The sequence below is a fragment of the Glarea lozoyensis genome, assembly GCF_000409485.1.
Source record: "Glarea lozoyensis ATCC 20868 chromosome Unknown GLAREA1, whole genome shotgun sequence".
Taxonomy (NCBI): domain Eukaryota; kingdom Fungi; phylum Ascomycota; class Leotiomycetes; order Helotiales; family Helotiaceae; genus Glarea; species Glarea lozoyensis.
In genome coordinates this window covers 871,854-891,602 of record NW_007360983.1, presented here as the reverse complement: position 1 = coordinate 891,602, position 19,749 = coordinate 871,854, and the positions used below count along the sequence as shown (strand labels likewise).

The 19,749-nt window shown below is 46.9% G+C and overlaps 6 protein-coding genes across 6 annotated transcripts; 2 read left to right on the top strand and 4 right to left on the bottom strand.

Annotated features, from left to right (window-relative positions):
* Nucleotides 1-267: 267 nt before the first annotated feature.
* On the bottom strand, nucleotides 268-2,804 carry GLAREA_08948 (uncharacterized protein; the record flags this gene model as incomplete). The annotated part of the gene is made up of 2 exons (XM_008077909.1): nucleotides 268-2,007; nucleotides 2,058-2,804. The coding sequence occupies 2 exons, from the start codon at nucleotides 2,802-2,804 to the stop codon at nucleotides 268-270; spliced, it is 2,487 nt and encodes an 828-aa protein (XP_008076100.1).
* Nucleotides 2,805-4,008: 1,204 nt separating this feature from the next.
* GLAREA_08947 (P-loop containing nucleoside triphosphate hydrolase) lies at nucleotides 4,009-7,605 on the bottom strand (the record flags this gene model as incomplete). Its single annotated transcript, XM_008077908.1, has 1 exon — nucleotides 4,009-7,605. The coding sequence occupies one exon, from the start codon at nucleotides 7,603-7,605 to the stop codon at nucleotides 4,009-4,011; it is 3,597 nt and encodes a 1,198-aa protein (XP_008076099.1).
* A 444-nt stretch (nucleotides 7,606-8,049) lies between these two features.
* Nucleotides 8,050-8,792, bottom strand: GLAREA_08946 (uncharacterized protein; the record flags this gene model as incomplete). The annotated part of the gene is made up of 3 exons (XM_008077907.1): nucleotides 8,050-8,359; nucleotides 8,410-8,520; nucleotides 8,569-8,792. The coding sequence occupies 3 exons, from the start codon at nucleotides 8,790-8,792 to the stop codon at nucleotides 8,050-8,052; spliced, it is 645 nt and encodes a 214-aa protein (XP_008076098.1).
* A 260-nt stretch (nucleotides 8,793-9,052) lies between these two features.
* GLAREA_08945 (uncharacterized protein) lies at nucleotides 9,053-9,655 on the top strand (the record flags this gene model as incomplete). Its single annotated transcript, XM_008077906.1, has 5 exons — nucleotides 9,053-9,121; nucleotides 9,184-9,198; nucleotides 9,310-9,460; nucleotides 9,517-9,582; nucleotides 9,630-9,655. The coding sequence occupies 5 exons, from the start codon at nucleotides 9,053-9,055 to the stop codon at nucleotides 9,653-9,655; spliced, it is 327 nt and encodes a 108-aa protein (XP_008076097.1).
* A 1,118-nt stretch (nucleotides 9,656-10,773) lies between these two features.
* On the top strand, nucleotides 10,774-14,712 carry GLAREA_08944 (uncharacterized protein; the record flags this gene model as incomplete). The annotated part of the gene is made up of 3 exons (XM_008077905.1): nucleotides 10,774-10,836; nucleotides 10,889-11,387; nucleotides 11,441-14,712. 3 exons carry the CDS (start codon nucleotides 10,774-10,776, stop codon nucleotides 14,710-14,712), a joined length of 3,834 nt encoding a protein of 1,277 aa, XP_008076096.1.
* A 527-nt stretch (nucleotides 14,713-15,239) lies between these two features.
* On the bottom strand, nucleotides 15,240-17,013 carry GLAREA_08943 (PLP-dependent transferase; the record flags this gene model as incomplete). The annotated part of the gene is made up of 3 exons (XM_008077904.1): nucleotides 15,240-16,142; nucleotides 16,300-16,391; nucleotides 16,620-17,013. 3 exons carry the CDS (start codon nucleotides 17,011-17,013, stop codon nucleotides 15,240-15,242), a joined length of 1,389 nt encoding a protein of 462 aa, XP_008076095.1.
* Nucleotides 17,014-19,749: the final 2,736 nt, after the last annotated feature.

Here is a 19,749-nt window from a genome sequence, read left to right as displayed (position 1 = left end):
AATTCTTGACGGAAGATCTTATATTATTCTAAATTGATCTACTAATTATACGATATTCCGTTAATTTCATCGAAGAAAAACCGTGTTTCGACTACTACTTATTTTGTCCCCCGCGAGCTTATTTCGACGACTGAGCCCGCAGCAGAAAACCTCTGCGACTCTATTAGAAAATATGTATTTCATAAAATTAGAAGAGACATTATCATTACATTCGAGTATTCGTTACCTTCCCCATTTTCCAGATCAGATTGTTCCACACGCTGTTCATCAATTATACCGAGAAGACATCATACTCCTTACCCTACTCCTCATGCTCACCACATCATCTTCCCGCGCAACAACAACTGGAGCTCCCATATGCGTCCCTAGCGCCCCCATCTTCAACCTCAACCCTTTATTTCTGACGCTTGTCTCCCAAGCATCCTCCCCTGCTTTCCTTTCCATCTCCACAAACTTCGAATCCAACAGAAGACTACTGACAGTTCCCAAGAACTCGGGATTGGTAGTCTTGAGATCCAAGACTATAGCTACAACTCCAGCTACGAACATGACTAACGTCCCAGCGATTGCCACGCTGAACCATCCCCAGTTGATTTTCCAAAACTCGTCACTTACTGTGACGTCTGCGGTCAGAGAAGGATAGCCCTTCATCATTGCTGCTTCTGGGCCGCCTAGCGGGATAATTGTTGGTGCCTGTGAGAGCATGTAGTAGGTGTTTATCAACTGCGCTAGTCTCCTGCTCAGAATCTCTCCTGTGATATTGGCTATGTTCAGAGTCACTGATGTTTCTATTAGTGATGCTGGATCTGGGTTGATAAGGTACAGTAACGACGGGTCTGCGGTTCGTGATTCAAGTGTCGTTTTAAATGCTCGTGGAAGTAGTTTTGAGAGTTGTGCGAATACTGCTGGAAATGCCAATGGCGTGAGAAGCTCTGGGGCATGTGGTAGCAAAGATTTACGCTGTCCTGTTACTCGACATGCTAAAGGTAGCGAGTCTCCGGTACAAAGCACCTCTGACTCGACATAGACGGTTTTCATCTGGCAAAACGCTTGGATAGTCGAGCCGTCCGCTGCACTTGGAATTGTTGCTTGGAACAAGAGGGTGGAAGAACCGATTTGATCTGCTCCAAGCGCCGAGAGCGCACAGGGCGCCGATATAAATGGTTGAGGGGGATTCGGCGAGCCTATCTGTGGAAGTGGGCATACCTTTGGGACAGGCGACGGAATGCTTTGTGTAGCATTGAAAAGCGGGCTAATGAATCTTTGGAGGCCCAGACTCCAGCCTGCGGTACCATTAATATCTACGTCAGCCGAAGTCCCGTGAAATGTTTCGTTTATAGTAGATGTATTCGCCTGTAATGTCGTCAGGCTGAAGACTCCCGTTTGTCGCGCTGGCTCTCCACAGTTCAACTCAAGATAGCTCGACTCGAGGGCAAATGTTGTACGGCCGGTTTGGAGACCGGATATTGGGATTCCAACAAGAGATACGTAGACTATCGTTGTATCAGAGGGTATCGGAACATACTCGGTAGTGTTGATGGAAGGTAGAGAGGACAAGAATGGAATTTTGATATTAGACCATAGATCCAGCGGAGAGGCTTTTTTCGAAATTGGGGTAAGAACCGCGGCAATATAGATTGAATTAAGTATACTAAACGCTGTTGCAGGCCAGGTGGATATATCGCTATCGGCGAGTTGCGACTGGGAGTCAGTCGTGAAGTAGGGTATGGTCGTTATGGAGGATTTTGAGCTTATGCTAGGGTATATGAAACGAAGAAACCCTTGGGATCCAACAGGGGATAGCAAGAACAACACTATTATTAGAAGCCCGAGAGTGTTGAAGCTGCGGAGTTGGAGTTGTGTTCCTATGGCTCCACTGAATGTTCGACTCCCCATCAGCTGTTCCAATTTCTGAAGTGTGCTGCCACGTTCCAGAGAGTATGATGCCGTTTTCAGCAGCGCTCTTCCGAGCATAAGAGCGAAGGCTATTGGGAACAAGGTCCCAGCCTACTTAGTGTTAGCAATTCCTCTTCAGCTGGGAGACATCAAGTACGTACAACTTTCGTCAAGTTCTGGTATACGTCCCAGTTGCTCCTTTGTTCAGTAGCTTTTCCATCCAAAGTTGCAAGTCCGATAGCAAGTACGAAGAAAGGGATAGGAATGAGCAGAGATAAGTAACCGCAGATAACTTTGGACCAGTGTATGAAGCTGTTGCTCATGACCCGAGAGGATCTTCTCGACCCATAGGTATCAATTGCAGTATGATTGCCTAAACCATCAGAGGACACTGTTCTACGTGGTAGCTGATGAGAATGAGGCGATGGCGTCGTCGATGACGGCCTTCTGGATTCAACATGGACTCCAGGTACCGCCACTGGTTTCCGTGCAATAACAGTCCCACGTTTCTGAATCTGTGAAGCTCTAGCATCTTCATCTATGAAGTCGGACTCAGAATTTATATGTAATCTTGGTCGTTGAGGTCGTGAAAAACTAGGATGTACAATTCTCAACGCCTCGGGGATTTCATGCTTGCTTTCGGACTTTGGCTCGCTGACCTCCCGCTCTGGCTCCTCAGTCGACGCAATTGCTGACAATGGCGGAATGGGTGGTAGTTCCTTCGCGACATGTGTCGTTGAAATAGGCGAGACATTATCTGAGATGTCGCTGCGTATATGCGGAATTGTTGCGAATCGATCAATCTCTTCTTGTTGACTCCAAGGCCGGCTGAGCGTAGGTGAGGTGATTGATTGTGAGTGAGGACGAACCTGTCGAGTTTCCGAGGACACCCTCGATGGGCCACTCATGCCTTAATGCTTATCGAACTTGAATGAGAGCTTCTCAAGTATGACCACAAAACATTGAAGCGTGAAACGAAACAAGCCGTGACGAATATGAGGGGTTGAACTATTCATTGGGAAGACGCTCTCTACAGACGGTGGACTCCCAAAGACATGTATTTAGGCCAGGAGGACGTACGGAAAAGAATTATATGCGCTGTGAGGCTGAAATATTAATCGTTAGAAATGCGTAGGAGTGGGAGAGTTGAGTAAGTAAGAGGGATCGCAAGCCTGTGCTGATCCAGATCTCAAGTCGGATTACTCCTGCTGCCTGGGCAGGCTCAACTTAAAAGGTGTTTGAATTCTTGTTGGAGACAGCAATCATGTAAGATCTGAGGGGTGCACGGGGAAGCGAGCACATGTCATCCTTATGAGCGAGCGGGCATGTCTAAATCCTTCCGCACATCTCGTGATTCATGCCCCTCAACATGGAAAATCAGGAGAATCGTAGAGATGGAAGATACTTCGTGTGCGTGGGGAGAGGCGAACAACAAGATAAGAATTTACGTTTAACATGAAGAAGACATGAAACAGTTGCTGGTTCCGTAAGATGTGGGCGTACTGGGGGCAAAATAATCTGAAACAAATAACGAAGGCAATTGAGGTGTCTCCGAGCCTTGCGAAAGAGGCGTATAACCAGATTAGCCAGTAACCATGAAGCACCGGAGTATTTAGATACTTGTATGACCAGGTCAGCAGGAACAACAGAGAAGCGAAACCCCTATTCTCGTGAAACAATACAGAAAGTATTTTCTGGAAGCTTTGGGAGGCTTAGGTTGGTTCCACATGGAGTCAGTGTTGAAGAGAGTCAGCGGGAGCATTATACCTAAGCATGACCTCTTGACGTCAAATATTGACAACTTACAACAGATCGCCGTACAAGTACAACCGTATGTTCGCCACGGAAGCAAAGGTAATAAGAAAATTTTCTTCACCCAACCACTAATGAGCGTGCATTTTGTATATCCTCCATTTTATGCGAGCCAGAAAGATGAGCCGCCGTCATTTAAAATCGCATCGTCGCGCCTTGTAGCTTCTGTCGAATTAATTTGGGTATAGTTAAGAGATATCCCCTTCGTCCTAGAAAGGCTGCTGTCTTACAAAAGTCCAATAACGAGATAGACCTCGCCGGATATCACGAGCACTTCGAAAATACCCCAGAATGTATGATCTAACCCCAAGTCCCACCACCACCACCTCTTCCCTGCCTCTTCTGCGCGGACAGTCTCCAGTCGTCTTCCGCGGCAAACTTGTTGTACAGTGGCTGGATTCTCTCAGCCTTCTTCCTTTTGCTCAACTTGTCTGTTGGTGCAACTTTGAAGAAACTAGGTGCAGCTTCTACCAACCATTTTGGTTCTATACTGGTTGTGTGATGCATATACTCTTTACTCGTAAGAACAAGTGTGTGGTATATCACCCACTCAGCTTGCTTGCCAAAGAGAGCTGAAGACGGATGGAGATATACCGGTGTCCCTTCGATGAGGGTCTTATAACCTTCCTGCGGATCCTTCCGAGCGGAATTGCGGAAGAACCCTGAGCAGAGAGCCTGCCGTACTTTGGCAGTATCGCGACCACAGGATGTAATGGGATGTTTGTATCTTTCCATGATCTTGACAAGTTGGTCGCGAATATCCTTTGCGCGCCGCATAGACCGGGCCTGGATGAAATTTTCGAAGCACCAGGGGTTACCGAATTTATTCTGTTTCCATCCGTTATAGACGTTAAGAAGGGTGAGATGATCACCATGGGGATCGTGAAATTTGGCCTTCTTCTGATCAGCCTGAGTTTGCTTCTCTTTTGGTCTGTAGAAAACTGTTCCCATTGAAATCATGGCTACAATGCTAAGAATTTCGTCCGAGCAATGTAAATCAACGGCTGCAATAAGGACCTTAGCCAAAGAAGGTTCCATGGGGAAGTCGGCCATTTTGCGACCCAGGCGAGTTAGCAAGCCCTCATCATCTAGCGCAGAAAGTGCGTATAATTCTTCCAAAGCAGTTAGCATAGTGTTTGTGGGAGGCGGATCCATAAAATCAAAATGTAAGAGATCATTAATCCCCATTGCTTTCAACATCAGAATCGTCGTTGACAAGTTTTGTCTCTGAATGTCAGGTATCGAAGTAGGCAGCATTTCGGACTGAAAGGCAGCCTCCGTGTAAAGTCTAAAGCATTTGCCTGGTCCAGTTCTTCCAGCACGGCCAGCACGCTGCTTTGCTTGAGCTTGCGAGATAGGCGTCACAACTAATGAATCCATTCCAAGCTTCGGGTCATAAGCATTTTGTTTAACAAATCCCGGATCGATAACATAGTAGATATGATCAATAGTAATTGATGTCTCTGCGATATTAGTCGCAATAACGACCTTTCGGCTCCCTGGAGGTGCAGGGTCGAAGATCTTACTCTGCATTTCACTAGGAAGTGCGGAGTAGACAGGAAGGATGATTAGCTCTGGCACGCTTGGTCCTAGGGCTTTCATACGTTCGAAGAGGATTTCACAACTCGTGTCGATTTCTTCCTGTCCAGTCAAGAACAGTAGTATGTCTCCAGGCGGTTCTGTTAAATGAATCTGCATCACCGTTACCAAAGCCGCATCGAGATAATCTGATTCCGGTTCTCGTGAGTACATAATCTCAACTGGGAATGTACGTCCAGGGATGGAGAAGATGGGACACTCGTTGAAGTATGCAGAAAACTTGTCGGCATCCAAAGTTGCAGAAGTAACGATGACCTTCATGTCCGGTCGGCGCTTGAGTGTTTTCTTGAGAAGCGCAAACAAGACGTCCGTGGCGATTGTGCGCTCGTGGGCTTCGTCTAACATGATTACAGAGTATCTATTTAGATCAGGATCTATTAAGATCTCACGTTGTAACATGCCGTCGGTCATGTATTTTATCTTGGTCGCTGGACTGGTATTATCTTCAAATCGAATGGTATAGCCAACCTCTTGACCTAATTGACAGCCTACTTCTTCAGAAACACGCTTCGCGACTGACATTGCAGCGACCCGACGCGGTTGTGTACATCCTATCATACCGTTATTTGCAAAACCAGCTTCAGCCAGATACTGGGTCAGTTGGGTCGTTTTCCCCGAACCAGTGTCGCCAACCACAATTAAGAGCTGATTTGCATGAACTGCTTTTATCAGCTCTGATCGAAATCTGAACACAGGCAAAGACTCTCGTTGTTGTTTCATAGTCATATCTGTTCGTCGTCCCAGTGATTGCTCCTTGCTCTGTGTTGCTTTTTTCCATTCGGGGACCACTTCACCAGGAGCGGCTGGTTTAATTGCCCTCAAATCGCTAGCAAATTTCCTGTCGTCGGGATTCGCCATTGGGTCATTCCAGTTCGCAGCCAAGTCCACCTTTGAGCCTTCTTCGGCTGCTTTGTCCTGCGCTTCTTGCTGTCTCAATTCTCTGCGGTCTTTAGCTAAAGTTGTTCCCGCCATCGCAGCTCTATTCATAGAGCCATCAGGAGCCTTGACTACTCTGATGGGTGAGAGTTCCAAAGATTGCTTTGTCTGACCCGCTAGAAAAGGAGGTTCCTCTTCCCGAAGTTCGATATCTACATCCTCCTCAAGCTCCATTTCTCCTTCACCGTTGAGAGTGGCATGGTAATCCTCGTCCAGGTCGGGGTAGTCGGAGGCTTTCACAACTCCAGATGCTATTAATTGCCGGATTTCCCACCGCTCTGGGGACGTCATGCGTTTCTTTGGATGTCGTGAGTTTCGCGACATATCTCCCTCAAACACAGTGACTGCTTCGTCTAACAATCCATATTCGTTTTTCGATCCTCCTAGCCTCTCGCTATTGGCACCAGATTGTATCCTTGATTGGGGTACCAAATCTCGCCCGGTTTCTTGGTCGACCTCTTTCATCGACAAACCGATCCTATTTCCTTCAAGTTTGAGTACCTTAACCTTGACAGGCTGGTTCCTCGAGACCAGATCCGACGGATGGTTTACTCTCTGGCCTTCAACTAACGCGGACACATGTACAAGCCCATCAACCTTACCCTTTACTCCATGTATATTCACGAATGCCCCAAAGTCTTTCACGCCAGTGACATGCCCATCATAAACTTTGTTTAATATCGGTTCGTCATCAATTTCTGGCGTAGGGGGTCTTCGGAAGTCATCGTCCTCATCTCTCTTTCTCCTTGACTTATGGCCCCTCCTCGAGCGGCCGAATTCATCTGCTGCTTCTTTATCCCGTTTCTTACGTCTTCGAGGCTCTTCTAATGATCTTGAGCGAGACCTATATCGATCTTTCCCCATGCGACCCCGATCGTAGTCATCCCCAGGGCTTCGACTCCGTTTGCGACTTGGGGCTTGAGGTTTCTCTGTTCGCGCCTTGGGTTCGAGGCCTTCCAGAAGCGCGAGTGTATCATCTATAGCATCCGGTTCATTGGTTTTGCTGCCGTTTCCATCGAAGTCCTCGTCGTCTTGCCATGGCACATCTCTGTCGGGAAGTGCGAGTCCTCTGAACACCTTGGTCTTTTCTTCAGCTATTGCTGCTCCATGTCGACTTTGTTGACCGTTTGCTCCTCTAAGTTTAGGGTGCATAGTTGTCACCAGGCGATCTACACTCTCTATCAAACTCGCTGGGAAGTCAGAACCCATCGCCTTCTGGAAATCCTCGAAGGACTTGCATTGCGTCCGTTGCGCAATGACATATTCGGCAAGAGTCTTCTCGTTGATTCCTAAGTGATTCTCGATTTCAGACGTGACTTTAGATACCAAAGATAAAAGTTCTAGAGATTCCAGGTCATCCATGTTGACGTCGCTATGGTTCAGAAATAGTTGACTCTCCTCTACTTTTTTATTAGCGCGCTTCAAAATGCAGCAGGTCGATGAAGTCGCCTATCGCGGCTAAATCCGTCACCCGCTGATGGTACGGAATAGATGACCTGATCGACGTGGCTGCCCACCCACCTTGACGACTTGAAATTACACTTAATTCTGAATTGTTCAGAGCTTTGTAGAAAGACTTTCTCATATAATAAAAGTCGTCCTCTTCCTACTTTAATCGCTATTGCAGCTATACAAAGTAAAAGGTTCTTTGAAAAAAGAGTGCTTATGAAATGGCGTAAATTCTATTAATGTCCAGAAACCGAGCTATGAATCATCTTACTTCCGCGAGACCGTGACTAGTAGAACACATCTCATTGTACTTGACTAAAGTTTCAATGATTTATTATGTACAACAAACAACTCAATCTACTTCGTCCGGATATGCTTCAATCTCTTATCGGACCACAAGAAGTTATTTGCATATGCCTTCGGAAGAATTTTACGGCTGTTTGGCTCCTGGACGAAGTATTCGTAACCTTGCTTCTCCGCGAATCTGATTGCATCGTCCTTCGATTTGAAGTTCATGTGTGTTCCTTGCATGAAATCTGCCGATGATTGCCATCCCATCAATGGGTTCTCCCATCTATGTCCCTTGGGCAAGATATCCCAGTCCATTCGCCAATGGTGCCCATGCCAGTCTCCAGATTGGGTAGCAGTCTTTGCTGGTTTGTAAATGCTATCAATAATCAGAAGATACACGCATACAAAAGATAGACTTGGTCCTACCGAACAGTCCTAGCCTCTAATTCAATTGGCGCTCCGGATAACACAGCAGCCGGCACAACGTCACCTTCCTCACTCCCGTTCATAACTCGCTTTGGTATTGGGGTAAAGAGCCTGAAGCTCATTAGCTAGTCTTTCACCCACACAAAAGGGGAGTCCTACGAAGCAGCTTGGTCTACCTCTGCAGCATAGTTAGGCGCATTGCGACTGCGAGTCTTTTGCTGCTCAGTGACAGAGGTCTCTTCACTTTCTGATTTCGAAGTCGTGAGGGGCGTTCCCACAGCTGTCGAGCTGTCGAAGCGTACGGTAGCGGGAAGGGCTCGTCGAAATACTGGGGCGCTTGCTTTGAGCATGCGACCGCTAATTGAAGGTCTTAAAAGTGACATATTGTTCCTCAAGGGAGTGATGTGAGGATAGTGGTTTTGGTTGCAATGTTGAGTCCTTTCTGGAGTCGATGTTAGCCGCGCGGGAGGCGAGCCCAATTAGCGCCGTTTTCTTCGGTGGGTGTCGGACTTCAAGCTCTTCGCAACCACAGTCAAACGCAAAGTACACTTCCACACACGATCAGGATACTCAATCGAGGTATGAAATTATTTCTATGCTCGATAGCCTCTAGGGAAGGGATCTTAACCCACGATTCGCTAACATGGAACGAGCAGCCGTCAAGATGAGTTTCGTTACACGCCGAGCGCTCTCTACTCTCATTCCTCCAAAGGTACGTACAAAGACCAATGCACTGTAAACCAACGTTTGCACATGTTGCTAACTCACCATTAGGTTGCCTCTCCATCTGTAAGTCTGAATCTGCGACCTTGAACATATCACATCACCGAAAAGATCCTCAGAACCCAAACGAGCGGACCACATTTCCCATCGACCAAGACACACACTGATAGGATTTAGGGACTTGGGGCTGCCCAAGATGCTGCACGCATGTCGCGCGTTGTGAGCTTCTACGAGAAACTACCAAGAGGTTCCGCTCCAGAGGTCAAGCCAAAGGGATTGATGGGAAGATATCAGGCCAAATATTTCGGAAAGAACGCTTCCCCAGCACGTACGTTGATTTGGCCAGCTTTTATCTAGATGCGCGGACACTGATTATATTAACAGCTATCATTCACATCATTGCATTCATGATGGCAATCGGTTACGCTCAAAATTACTACTTCCATCTCCGTAAGAAAACAAATTACAATGTACAGATTACAATCTAACAGTTTTAGGCCACCACAAGAACAACGCTCATTAGACGTCATGAAGTCATTGAGATGCCCTGATGGATTGTTTCACTAGTTTGTAAATATGGATAGGAGAATACCAGCCGTTGCGTAGACAACTCATCGCGCGACTTTTTACCAAAATGTATTGCAGTGATCTATTCCTCAGGTTAACTTATTAGCATATTTCAAAATTTTCAACACCAGAGAGTCGAGCCGATCTTCCCCGCGAACATGTTGGCAAAGCTACATTGGGCTCAGGAGCACATACGTTGGACGGCTACGTGCACCGACAAACTTGATTCATTTTACATGATTTCAAGACTAAATATCGCCTCTGAAATGTCTCTCGAATTGGAAAGTATCTAGGCCTTTATTTCCGTGGGATGATGAGAACACTCTATTGCGGTAAAGAAACTCTCAAAGCCAAGCACTGCCACTGGATCTCCTGATACAGCATAGAGGATTTATGTGAGCTGATTAGGGATACGGTAATTGCTCAAGCACGTCCGTATCCATAAACGGGGCCACATATTATCTACGAGTTCACGTAACACGCCTTGTTCATTCATACCCCATACGGCCATATTCTGGGAGCGTGTTCGTCACCCGATCTACCACTTAAGACCACCTGCATAGAGTCAACCTCGGTTCTGATTTCTGAAGCTTGGTACTAGTTTGACTCAAGCAGAAAACATTCACGTGCACATGCTTTTTAATCAGTGCAAGAGAAATCCAACCATAATGAGTTGAACTTTGAGTGATTTCCAATAACATATGTGATCTTATTATTGTAGTGGTATTAACAGCCATTAAAGAATCTTAGATCGGCATGAATCACTTTGTTCGGGTGGGCTGCTTCAGCCTTAATTATCCTAGTGCGGCTAAGCCTAATCGAGCGTTCTGTCGTACATGTTCTGAAATCAATGAACTCAAATTCACGACCACCACAACCGTATAACTCTCTTCGTCAACGAAACACGGAGTCATTCTCCTCATCGATTGCGCCGCTCTATTAATATCGCGATCGAATTTATTACTTCCGCAACCCGAAAGCCTCTTGCGCAAGAGTTCCGGCATACAGACGAATCAAAGCGGCCAACGCATGCGCAGCTCCTCGAACATACGCAAACAACTCTGAAGACGTATGATGGCAACTGAAGCCACTCCTGACACACTTGCGAAGTCCTCCACTGTTCCTGACCATGAGCTAGTGTGTTTACATAGTCTTTCACACTCGAGATTCAATGCTGACTTGCGACCAGAACACAACTGAAACTGCCAGCCAAGATGTCTCCCCGATTGAACAGACTATCGTAAACGGAAACCTCGATACTGACAATGACGGAATCAAGCAAACCACAGGCGATGCTGATACTATTATCAATTCGGCGGAGGTCAGTGTTAGTGGAGGATCGGATACTGAGAATTCAAAAGCGGAAACCGCGAAAACCCAGCCAGGTCATGTTCGTACGACATCTACCGTAAAGAAACCCGTGTCTTTTAAGCCAGTATCCGTCAACAAGACATTTCTTGCTGCCAAAGGCACTGTGGTTCCTCCGACTTCTAAAACTGGTGAGAAAGGAGCTGCTGGAGCTGCATCAGCACAAAGCGGCCCGTCACTAAGCTCTGCTCCACGACCAAGATTAGTCGCAAAGTCCGGGAGTGGTCTACGCGACTCTGCGCCGCGAAATGCAACAAGTACAAATGGAAACAAGACAGGCGCGGCGCCTGATGCCAGCGCTGTCTGGAACAAAAACAGACGTATGTAGTTCGATCTAGATAGCTTCTTTCTGGCCATTGCTAACTGATGTCAGCTGCCGCTCCTGCCGAACCCAAACGCTTCACGGATGAAGAATTAAAGCAGCGTTACGGTATTCATTTGGCGACGAGACTTCAATCAGACGATCCAGGCAAGGAGAAGAATTGGGCAGATATCGATGATGATGACGACGATTGGGCTCCGGAAACTATAGAATGGACGGACGGGACCAAGATCACCTTACCGCAAGCCGATGAAGTTCCTGTTTCTCCGCCTGAAGTGCCTGTTGCGCCTCCGCCAGTTTTAAAGGACATCAAGCCCCTCGACGTACCGAAGTCAAAATCTCCTGTTCCCACGCAATCTGCTTCGCCTACAGTAAAGCCCAGTGGATTTGGTTCTGGAAGAACTGGTCTGGTGCTTAAAGGAGCTGCAGAGAAGCCCACGTTGGTCGCGAAGCCCCCAGGACCTCCTACACCTGTCAAATCACCATGGGCAGCTTTACCACCAGTGGACAAAGTTGCACCGGTTGCAATTGAGCTTCCACAAACTCAAGCACCCTCACAAAGCCGCTTTGTTCATAAAGATCCTCATGGATTCCAGGCAATGCCGCCTCCTCCTGCGAAGGAGATTGCTGCAGACGATTTTAGTCGATCGTGGAGAGATGGAAATTCGAATACTAGCAGAGAACTGTACAACTCGCAATCTGGTAGATATGAGCCAGTAAATGACGGTCGACGAGGCTCTACTCGCAACGACGGTAGACAGCCCGCAGTGTTGCAAAGACCTCATCAAGATGGGCCCGCAGAGCCTTCTGCTGCATTCCAAACGCACCGTGCAGGCATGCAAGACCCTTCATACGGACGCCGACGCACCTCTTCCAATGTGAGCGGAGGCAGTGGGAATTTTGGACGGAGATTGAGTCGAAGTGGTCACGAGATGCCTCCCCATGAGCTGCTTAACATGCGACGCGGCTCATTGGCTGCTGTTAGCGACGCCCCTTCCTCTCCAAGAGAGGCTTCACCTTCAAGTCAACATCCAAACCAGCGAGCCCCACAAAACAAAAGTCAAAATCAACCATGGCAATCTCGTGCATCTCCCGTGGTTAGCCACCCATCTCCTCACTCCATGAACGTACAATTGGCACCATCGGCAACTGGCTCAGTTGACGGCGGCCAGGCGCCACCACCAGCAAGCGCTGTCCTGTCTGAGGATCAACTTTTCGAGGATCAGAAAAAGCGTATGCAGATTGCGCGTGAATTGGCCATCAAGAGACGTCAGGAAGAAGAAGCGAGAGAAGAGGCTGCCAAGCGCGAGCGCATCAGAATTAAGCTGGAAGCTATGGGGCCTCCACCAGAGACGCAGAAGAGCAAGGCGGCCACACCAAAGCAAGACAAAGTAGCACCTCTTTCCATCCAAGCTCGCGAATCAGCAACAGAGCCATCTTCAGCAAAAGAAGTTGCGAAGCCCGAAGAATCAAAACCATCGACCAATAAATCTCCCTCTGAAATCGCTCCAGCGGCACCCGCGAAAGCTGAGAAGCCATCTGCTGAGCCTCTGCCTCGCGCAAACGGCGTCGTCGATAGAACCGAAATCAAGACAACCGAAGCCCTTCAACGAGGTCCAGACGGTAGATCGTCGCAAGCATGGCAGCCCAGCACCTCCAACAATCACTCAGACCGGTACCAAAACTCTCAAGGTGTCTGGGCTCAACCTGTACAACAGACATCGAGAAGTGTCTGGGGTCCTCCTCCCTCGAATGATCGTACTCTGGGCAATGGGACTTTCAATCCCGAGCTTAGTAGGGTTTCCGGGGCTCCTCACCCAGGGCCAATTGGTCCGCCTAATCAGAACCGGAACAACAATGGTCAATACATACAGGGCCGTGACCGCAATCCATTTGCTCCTCGTGTTGCACCAATCGGACCACCAAATAAAGGTGATCCCCAACAAGAAGAACACCGTCAAAAGCTGGCGCAAAGTGGCTGGGGAAATGCAACTGAACTAGTCCAACAATCCGACATGCTCTTCAAACAGAATGCACAGGCGGAAGAAGCGCCCTCAAAGCATCAGGTCGCACAGGGTCCAAACTCCGCTGCACTCGGCGTGAAACTTGATCAAACCTGGCGTCCTACGACTGTGAGTTCTGACGGGGAGAGGGTCAACATGAAGGAAGAATTAGCAGAACCAGTAAGAGCTTTGGAGCAACAACACCAGTACAAGGATGTCTGGCAATCTTCTGGCACTCGAAATGCTGCTTCTCGACCGAGAGACTCGAGGTTCTTCCCAAACAATCGGGATGTTCGCTTGGAAGAGCAGCAAATGCCCCAATTCGACAGGCCCGGATCCCCGTCACCTCCCCCGCCGACGATGGCGGATACAAACCATCCGGCTTATGATGGAGATGCACAGCGACCACATGTCAGCCTTCCTAAGCCAGCCCCTGTTGTAAAACTACCACCCGCTGTACTTGCTCCCATCGGGCCGCCAAAACCCGCCACATTCGCCGCAGCTGTGATAGCTCCGGTCATCCCATTAAATCACGTCTCTCACCAAGGCCGTCAAGATTATGCATCTAGGGCTGTTGCTTCACATCACGATGCAAGACGTGGCCAGGAACAAGCAGCAGGCGGTTGGCAAGATCGAATTAACAACCTAATCGGCAGAAAGCACTCCCCACCTAAATCGCATGCGCTCGCTGTAGATTCTTCCAGCAAGAATGCCCTCGAGTTGCCTCAGTCTCAAACAGCAGCAACCGTTTCACTTCCTTTGTCGGATTTGGACTCGGCTTCAGCAGAGACGGGCTCAACATGCTCTAAGCCAGCAGCTGAGGAATGTTTTGAAGAGCAGGAAATGGGTTCTTTGCCTGTTATCAAGGTGCCGCACACAGCGCCAGCTGCAGCATGGTCACCAGCCCCACAGCCTCCAAGGTCTCTTCCCAGAAAATTTCACGCCGCAGAAGTGGTCAGTCGGGATTTCCTTCCATTCAATGGACCCATCGCGAACGGCAGATACACCTTCAGAGTTCAGCTTGCGGGCCAGAGAGAGGGGAGAATTCTCAACGGCCCAGTGGCACCAGAGCAAAGGCAACGTAGCAATCCAAGACGAGGTGGCTCACAGGGAGGAGTAGCCCGTGGAGCAAATACACCACGACAAGGATCTTTATCAACAACACGAGGAGGACGCTCGAAGGATGCTGGCTTCCCTTCGCCAAAATCCGAAAACACCTCAGGATCATCACTATCTAACACTGGTCGGGGAGGTCAAAGAGGTGGTCGAAATTATGGATCGAATTGGTCCCGTCATGTTTCCACACCGTTGCAAACTTGATTCGGCGTTTGACCAAGCATCAGACAGTATAGCAATTGTTCACTTTGAATGAGGAATCAGACATTCTGGGAATTTTCAGATAGTCTTGGAATTGTTCGCTTTGAAAGAAGAACATCGTTTCGGCTGGGGTTTTGCTAACACATTATTTTCTATTCTATGCACAACCCGCTTCCACATTATCAACTGTAACTCGAGTAGGAGGGGAATGTTTGTCTCGTCAGTGGCTGTAATGCGATTTGCATACGGCGTGTATATTGTGCGATGAGAGCTTGCTCTTGTTTGAGGGCGCAGAAAGCTTTCGTGTCTGACAATAGGACGTTGACACATGGGAAATATGGACGGAAAGCTTAGTACTTAATTTTCAAGTCCAGCTAGTCCGGATAGTTCAGAACACAAATCTTTGCTCTCTGGCTGTAAGTTGAGGGTGTATTGCCGCACACGTAACATAGGCTGTTACTGAATAAAAACATTTCAAAAATGCTCACTTAAAGTGTTTGTGCTTATAATTGCCACATTCGTGACAAGGCTCATCTGAACAATGCTAAATCAACTTCACCTCCCAATCCCTTGTTACCAGCTCCACTTTCTCTGACGGCCTTGATAGCGTTACCTAACCGCTCAACACCTTCCGCCAAATCCTTTTCCTCCTCGAAAGAAAAGCACAGCCGTATTGAATTTGGAAACGTGACACTTTCATCTCCGTACACCTCAAAAAGCTTGCCTGGCGCAACAATAAGATTCTCCTGCTGTCTAGCCTTCAGAGACACAACCTCAGCGTTGATATCTGAAGGGAGATCTATCCAAATGAAGTAACCACCAAATACTCCATCCGAGGATGAAGAGGTCGAGGAAAACGACGTCTCTCCTACCGACACTCCCAGTGGCGACAAATACTTGGTGATGGCGTCGACCATAAATTCGCACCGACGTTTGTATGCTGGAATAAGCGTGTTTTGGATGTGATTCTCCAAATCCCCTGAAACAAGCAATTCGTTAATCATGGTTGCAGTCAATTGACTCGGTGCGCCCCCAGACCGTGAAGAACCACATTGACTTAATCCATAGATGAATTTGGGACTTGCTTCAGCCCATCCAGTTCTCACGCCGGGCCCAGCAATCTTTGAGAATGATCCGTTAGACATGGCATTCCCGAAACTGTCTTTACCGGGTGTTGGTTCGAGAGTTCGATCGACATCGATTAATCTGGGGAGTACAGCTTTGGTTGGATTAGAGGTTGATGGGGTTGTAGACCAGAGAAGGGAATCGTAGACGTCGTCTGTGATTATCAGAGCATCGTGCTTTCGTGCTAATTGGATGAGAGATTGACGGCAGGTGAGAGACATGGTTTTGCCGGATGGGTTGGAGAAGGTAGGAACGCAGTAGATGATGTGGCGGTAGATTTTTGACCAGGGTTTCTGGGATTTGAGTCTCTGGTTTTATGTCAGTAACTGTCCACCTACTTATGAATGTTGGAAACGGGAGTGGTGCTTGAACTCGTGCAGATTTAAGCAGCCTGTGATCGTCATCTGCATTTGAGAAACACAATTCTCTGTCGAACGAAAAGTTCAATTCATCAATTGGACTTACAGTAGCAGGCTTTGCATCTTCCGTCTCCAACTTCTTCCTCAGATATTCTAAATCAACTCCCTCATCTCCCTCGGGTACAGCACCGATTACCACTAAAACAATATCAGAATGAGCCTATAGTTTTCAGAAATTCTTTTTTATGAGATGGTGCAGTTTTCGAGCATCCACTCTAATTCCATCCAAAACTTTATGTATCCAGGACTAAGTTCATAATTTGGCTCATCTTCATCGTCCAGAGAAGCTTCTTCAATCCCGCTATCCCCCAACAGTCGTCCTACAAAGCAAACTGAAAAATAGCAGAAGTGAAAACTCAAACTCACCACCACTATCCTCAAAAATCCTACACGCCAAAAAATAACACGGCGCAACCATCCACACATTAGTATAAATCGGATCACTAAACACCTGCAACACACAAGCCAGATTCTGACTCGCACCACCTGTTATACAAATTCTATCCCCAATCTTCTCTCCATCCCTCATCTTTCCCTCATCCCCAAAGAATCTTCCCGTCCACCTCTGAATCGATTCTCTCAACGGCTGAAACCCCGGATCAGGACCATAACACAGGCCCGGAATAACCGTCTTCTCATCAGCAAGTGCTTTCTGACTGGCCTTTTTAATCTTCTCGACTGGCAACAGAGAGAAATGCGGCCAGCCGCGAAGAAGGTTGATTTCTTTTTTCGGGGTTAAGGGAGGGATGGCGTCACCCATTTTTGGGGTGCGGGGAAGCGAGGAGGAAAAATGAGGGAGTGGAGTGATGATATGAGATTTAAGGAAGAGTTTGAGGGTTGAGGTTAGAGATGGGATTTTTGTTGCGAGCATGTGTGCTGTTTTGCATCTTCATGGTCAAAGGTGGATTGGGTAGGTGTTGGGGTGTAGTAAGCTAGTCCCCGGATGCTGCTCCTAGGACGAATGAGAAGCGAGAAGTGATTTATATTTACGTCACTATCTAGTTCATCTCACCATATTTTGTCCTGAAGTGGAGAGTTCGAGGGGTGATTAAGTCCTAGTTTATTTGATCGAGTTCAAAACATGTTCTTTGTTTTGCCCAAATCTTTGAACATCCACCAGTGTGGTGCAAGTCTCACGGAACATCCGCCTTAACGATACCCCATTCGAAACACTACAATTACTCAAATCGTTCGAGGGAAGATAGAATGATGTCTCTATCACAGAGGGTAAAATAGCCTGCGTAGGAAGGAGTGTTAGAATGTCATTTTCTGGCATTGTTGTCCTATGAGGGTGTCCCAGTAGACTTGCAACCCATCGGTGATAGATTCTATTGAAGTTAGCTTTCATCTACTACCAAAAATACAAAACACAAGCCTGCGAAAAATCATCTTTCAAGTCAATTTTAAAGCCAAGATATTGCTAAGTTCCTCTAGGGTAAGAGTAGATGTTTTCGCACATTAAAGATACCGTTTTCACGTCGTTCTGCGACTTGATTCTTTGGAAAATATAAGAGCGAAGGAGGAGGGAATGCACTGTATTTCCAATATATATGATTTCCATGTTTGTATGAAATGCGAAATGGTTTTCTAGCAGCCTGGAGATTTGTTTTGGTTTGTGGCTTTCCATTCAGGTTGTTGTGGGAGAATAAGTCTGGATATGTATCTTCTGGTTAGCATCATGTCAACCCGATGGTTTCATGAACTTCTCTCAAGCCAATCATAGTATAGGAAGTAATCTGCGTATGTTTTATCCCCAATCCAAATAGAAGAAACGAATTGGAGACGCGAATCTGTAGTCACCTGTGATATTTCAAATGATGGCGATAGATTGTCGGGAGATGTTAGTAAGTATAATGAGGATGGTCCTAGTAGAAGTCCACGATTAGAATTGAGATATGAGGGAGATTAAAATCATATATAAAAGCCACCGGGGAGCGAAGCTACAAGGATCATTGGTTTACCACATTAGTTAGGAAAGTTGATAACTTCGTATCTTTAGACATCGACGAACGTAAAATCGCCTAAATTTTAATCGAGATAGCTCTTATATGTAATATTGTGGGCAAGAAAGAATGTACCTAGCGGAATTATGTCTTAAAGATACTTTCCAACTTAGTTAGAACCCCGAAATTGTGAGATCGTCAGACATATCGACAAAAGAAAAGAACAATCTCATTTTATCACACGGCGAGAAAATAAGAAGGTGCACGAAAGCGGAAATTTCTGTGCATATCCAATCATATATCTATATATTAGGTGGTATTTTGGTAAGATACGCTCATGAAATGCAAATCCTAATTCATAACGTCCAGGTGGTTGTAGATCCTCTCCTCCGGGTCGAGTTTACATTCCGAGATGTCAAAGTGTCCACTTACGAACCATTTCTAGTCACAGTTATACTCCAAGACAGATACGAGGGATCAAAAACTACCAGATCTACCATATACGAACTCTATATGAACACCCCCAATCATATTTCCAATACCTAGTTCATAGCATCGAGATTTTTCTCTGCTTACGAAAGCGAGAAGAATCGGACACCTGTATTTCCGAGGAACTCGAGGAGACCAAAAGAATGCCCTAGCAAAAGTAACTCTGAAGGTGTTAGACAAGCTATGAAGTCTCGATGAGTCTTCGATTTGTCCCACACATTAGAGACCTAAAAGTAATAGTTCATCACTGAACTTAGGCTCACCAAGCCGCTGTGGATACAATAGAAAGGAGCTTAACTTATTGGAATCACTACAGAGAACGAAAGTACACTGCTTTCCTCTGTTCGGTCACCGATCTTCTCATTTGGCCATATCATTGGAAGCTGATCCGAAGTCAAATCTTACAAGACACGAGCATGCAACTACAGGTAACCCATCGTCGCACTTCCCATAGAAGCAGCCCCCTCATGTCCTTATTTACGGCCAGCCACTCTTTGTCAGAAGTCTGATTGACGTCGCGGGTCGCATGTGCACTACAATGAAACGGGGTCATCGTGGGGTACAGAGCACCAGCGCGGACATGACGCTTCCCTGACTAGAGCACCAAGAGGTAGAATTCTCCTTAACTTTCTTTATCAAATAAAGAGATAAAATTTGTTTACACAGTGTCGATCCATATCGACGGTTCTGTCTCGCAGAGGACAAGGTAAGTGTCAGTCATCTACCCACTCACTAAACTTCAGAAAGAACAAACTTGATTTCAAGTAGATCTGAAGTTATTCACTGGAAACAATTGACTAAATACCTGAAGATGTGCCAAGTTGGTCAACCAAGTATGCGATGATTTGCCAGCTTAATCGAAGAACTATAGTGTTTCGTCGGCCATTCGGAAGCATGTGTACAGAGTAGAATTCATCATCCACGTATTGACCAAATGAAGGAACTGAACACTTGTACATCAACACCTGAGTGACTTATTTACCGATGTAACATGAGACGTCATTGCGGTATAAATACCGTGTAGTAACTTGTCGTAATAAAGGTACAAAGTACATCATTACTCC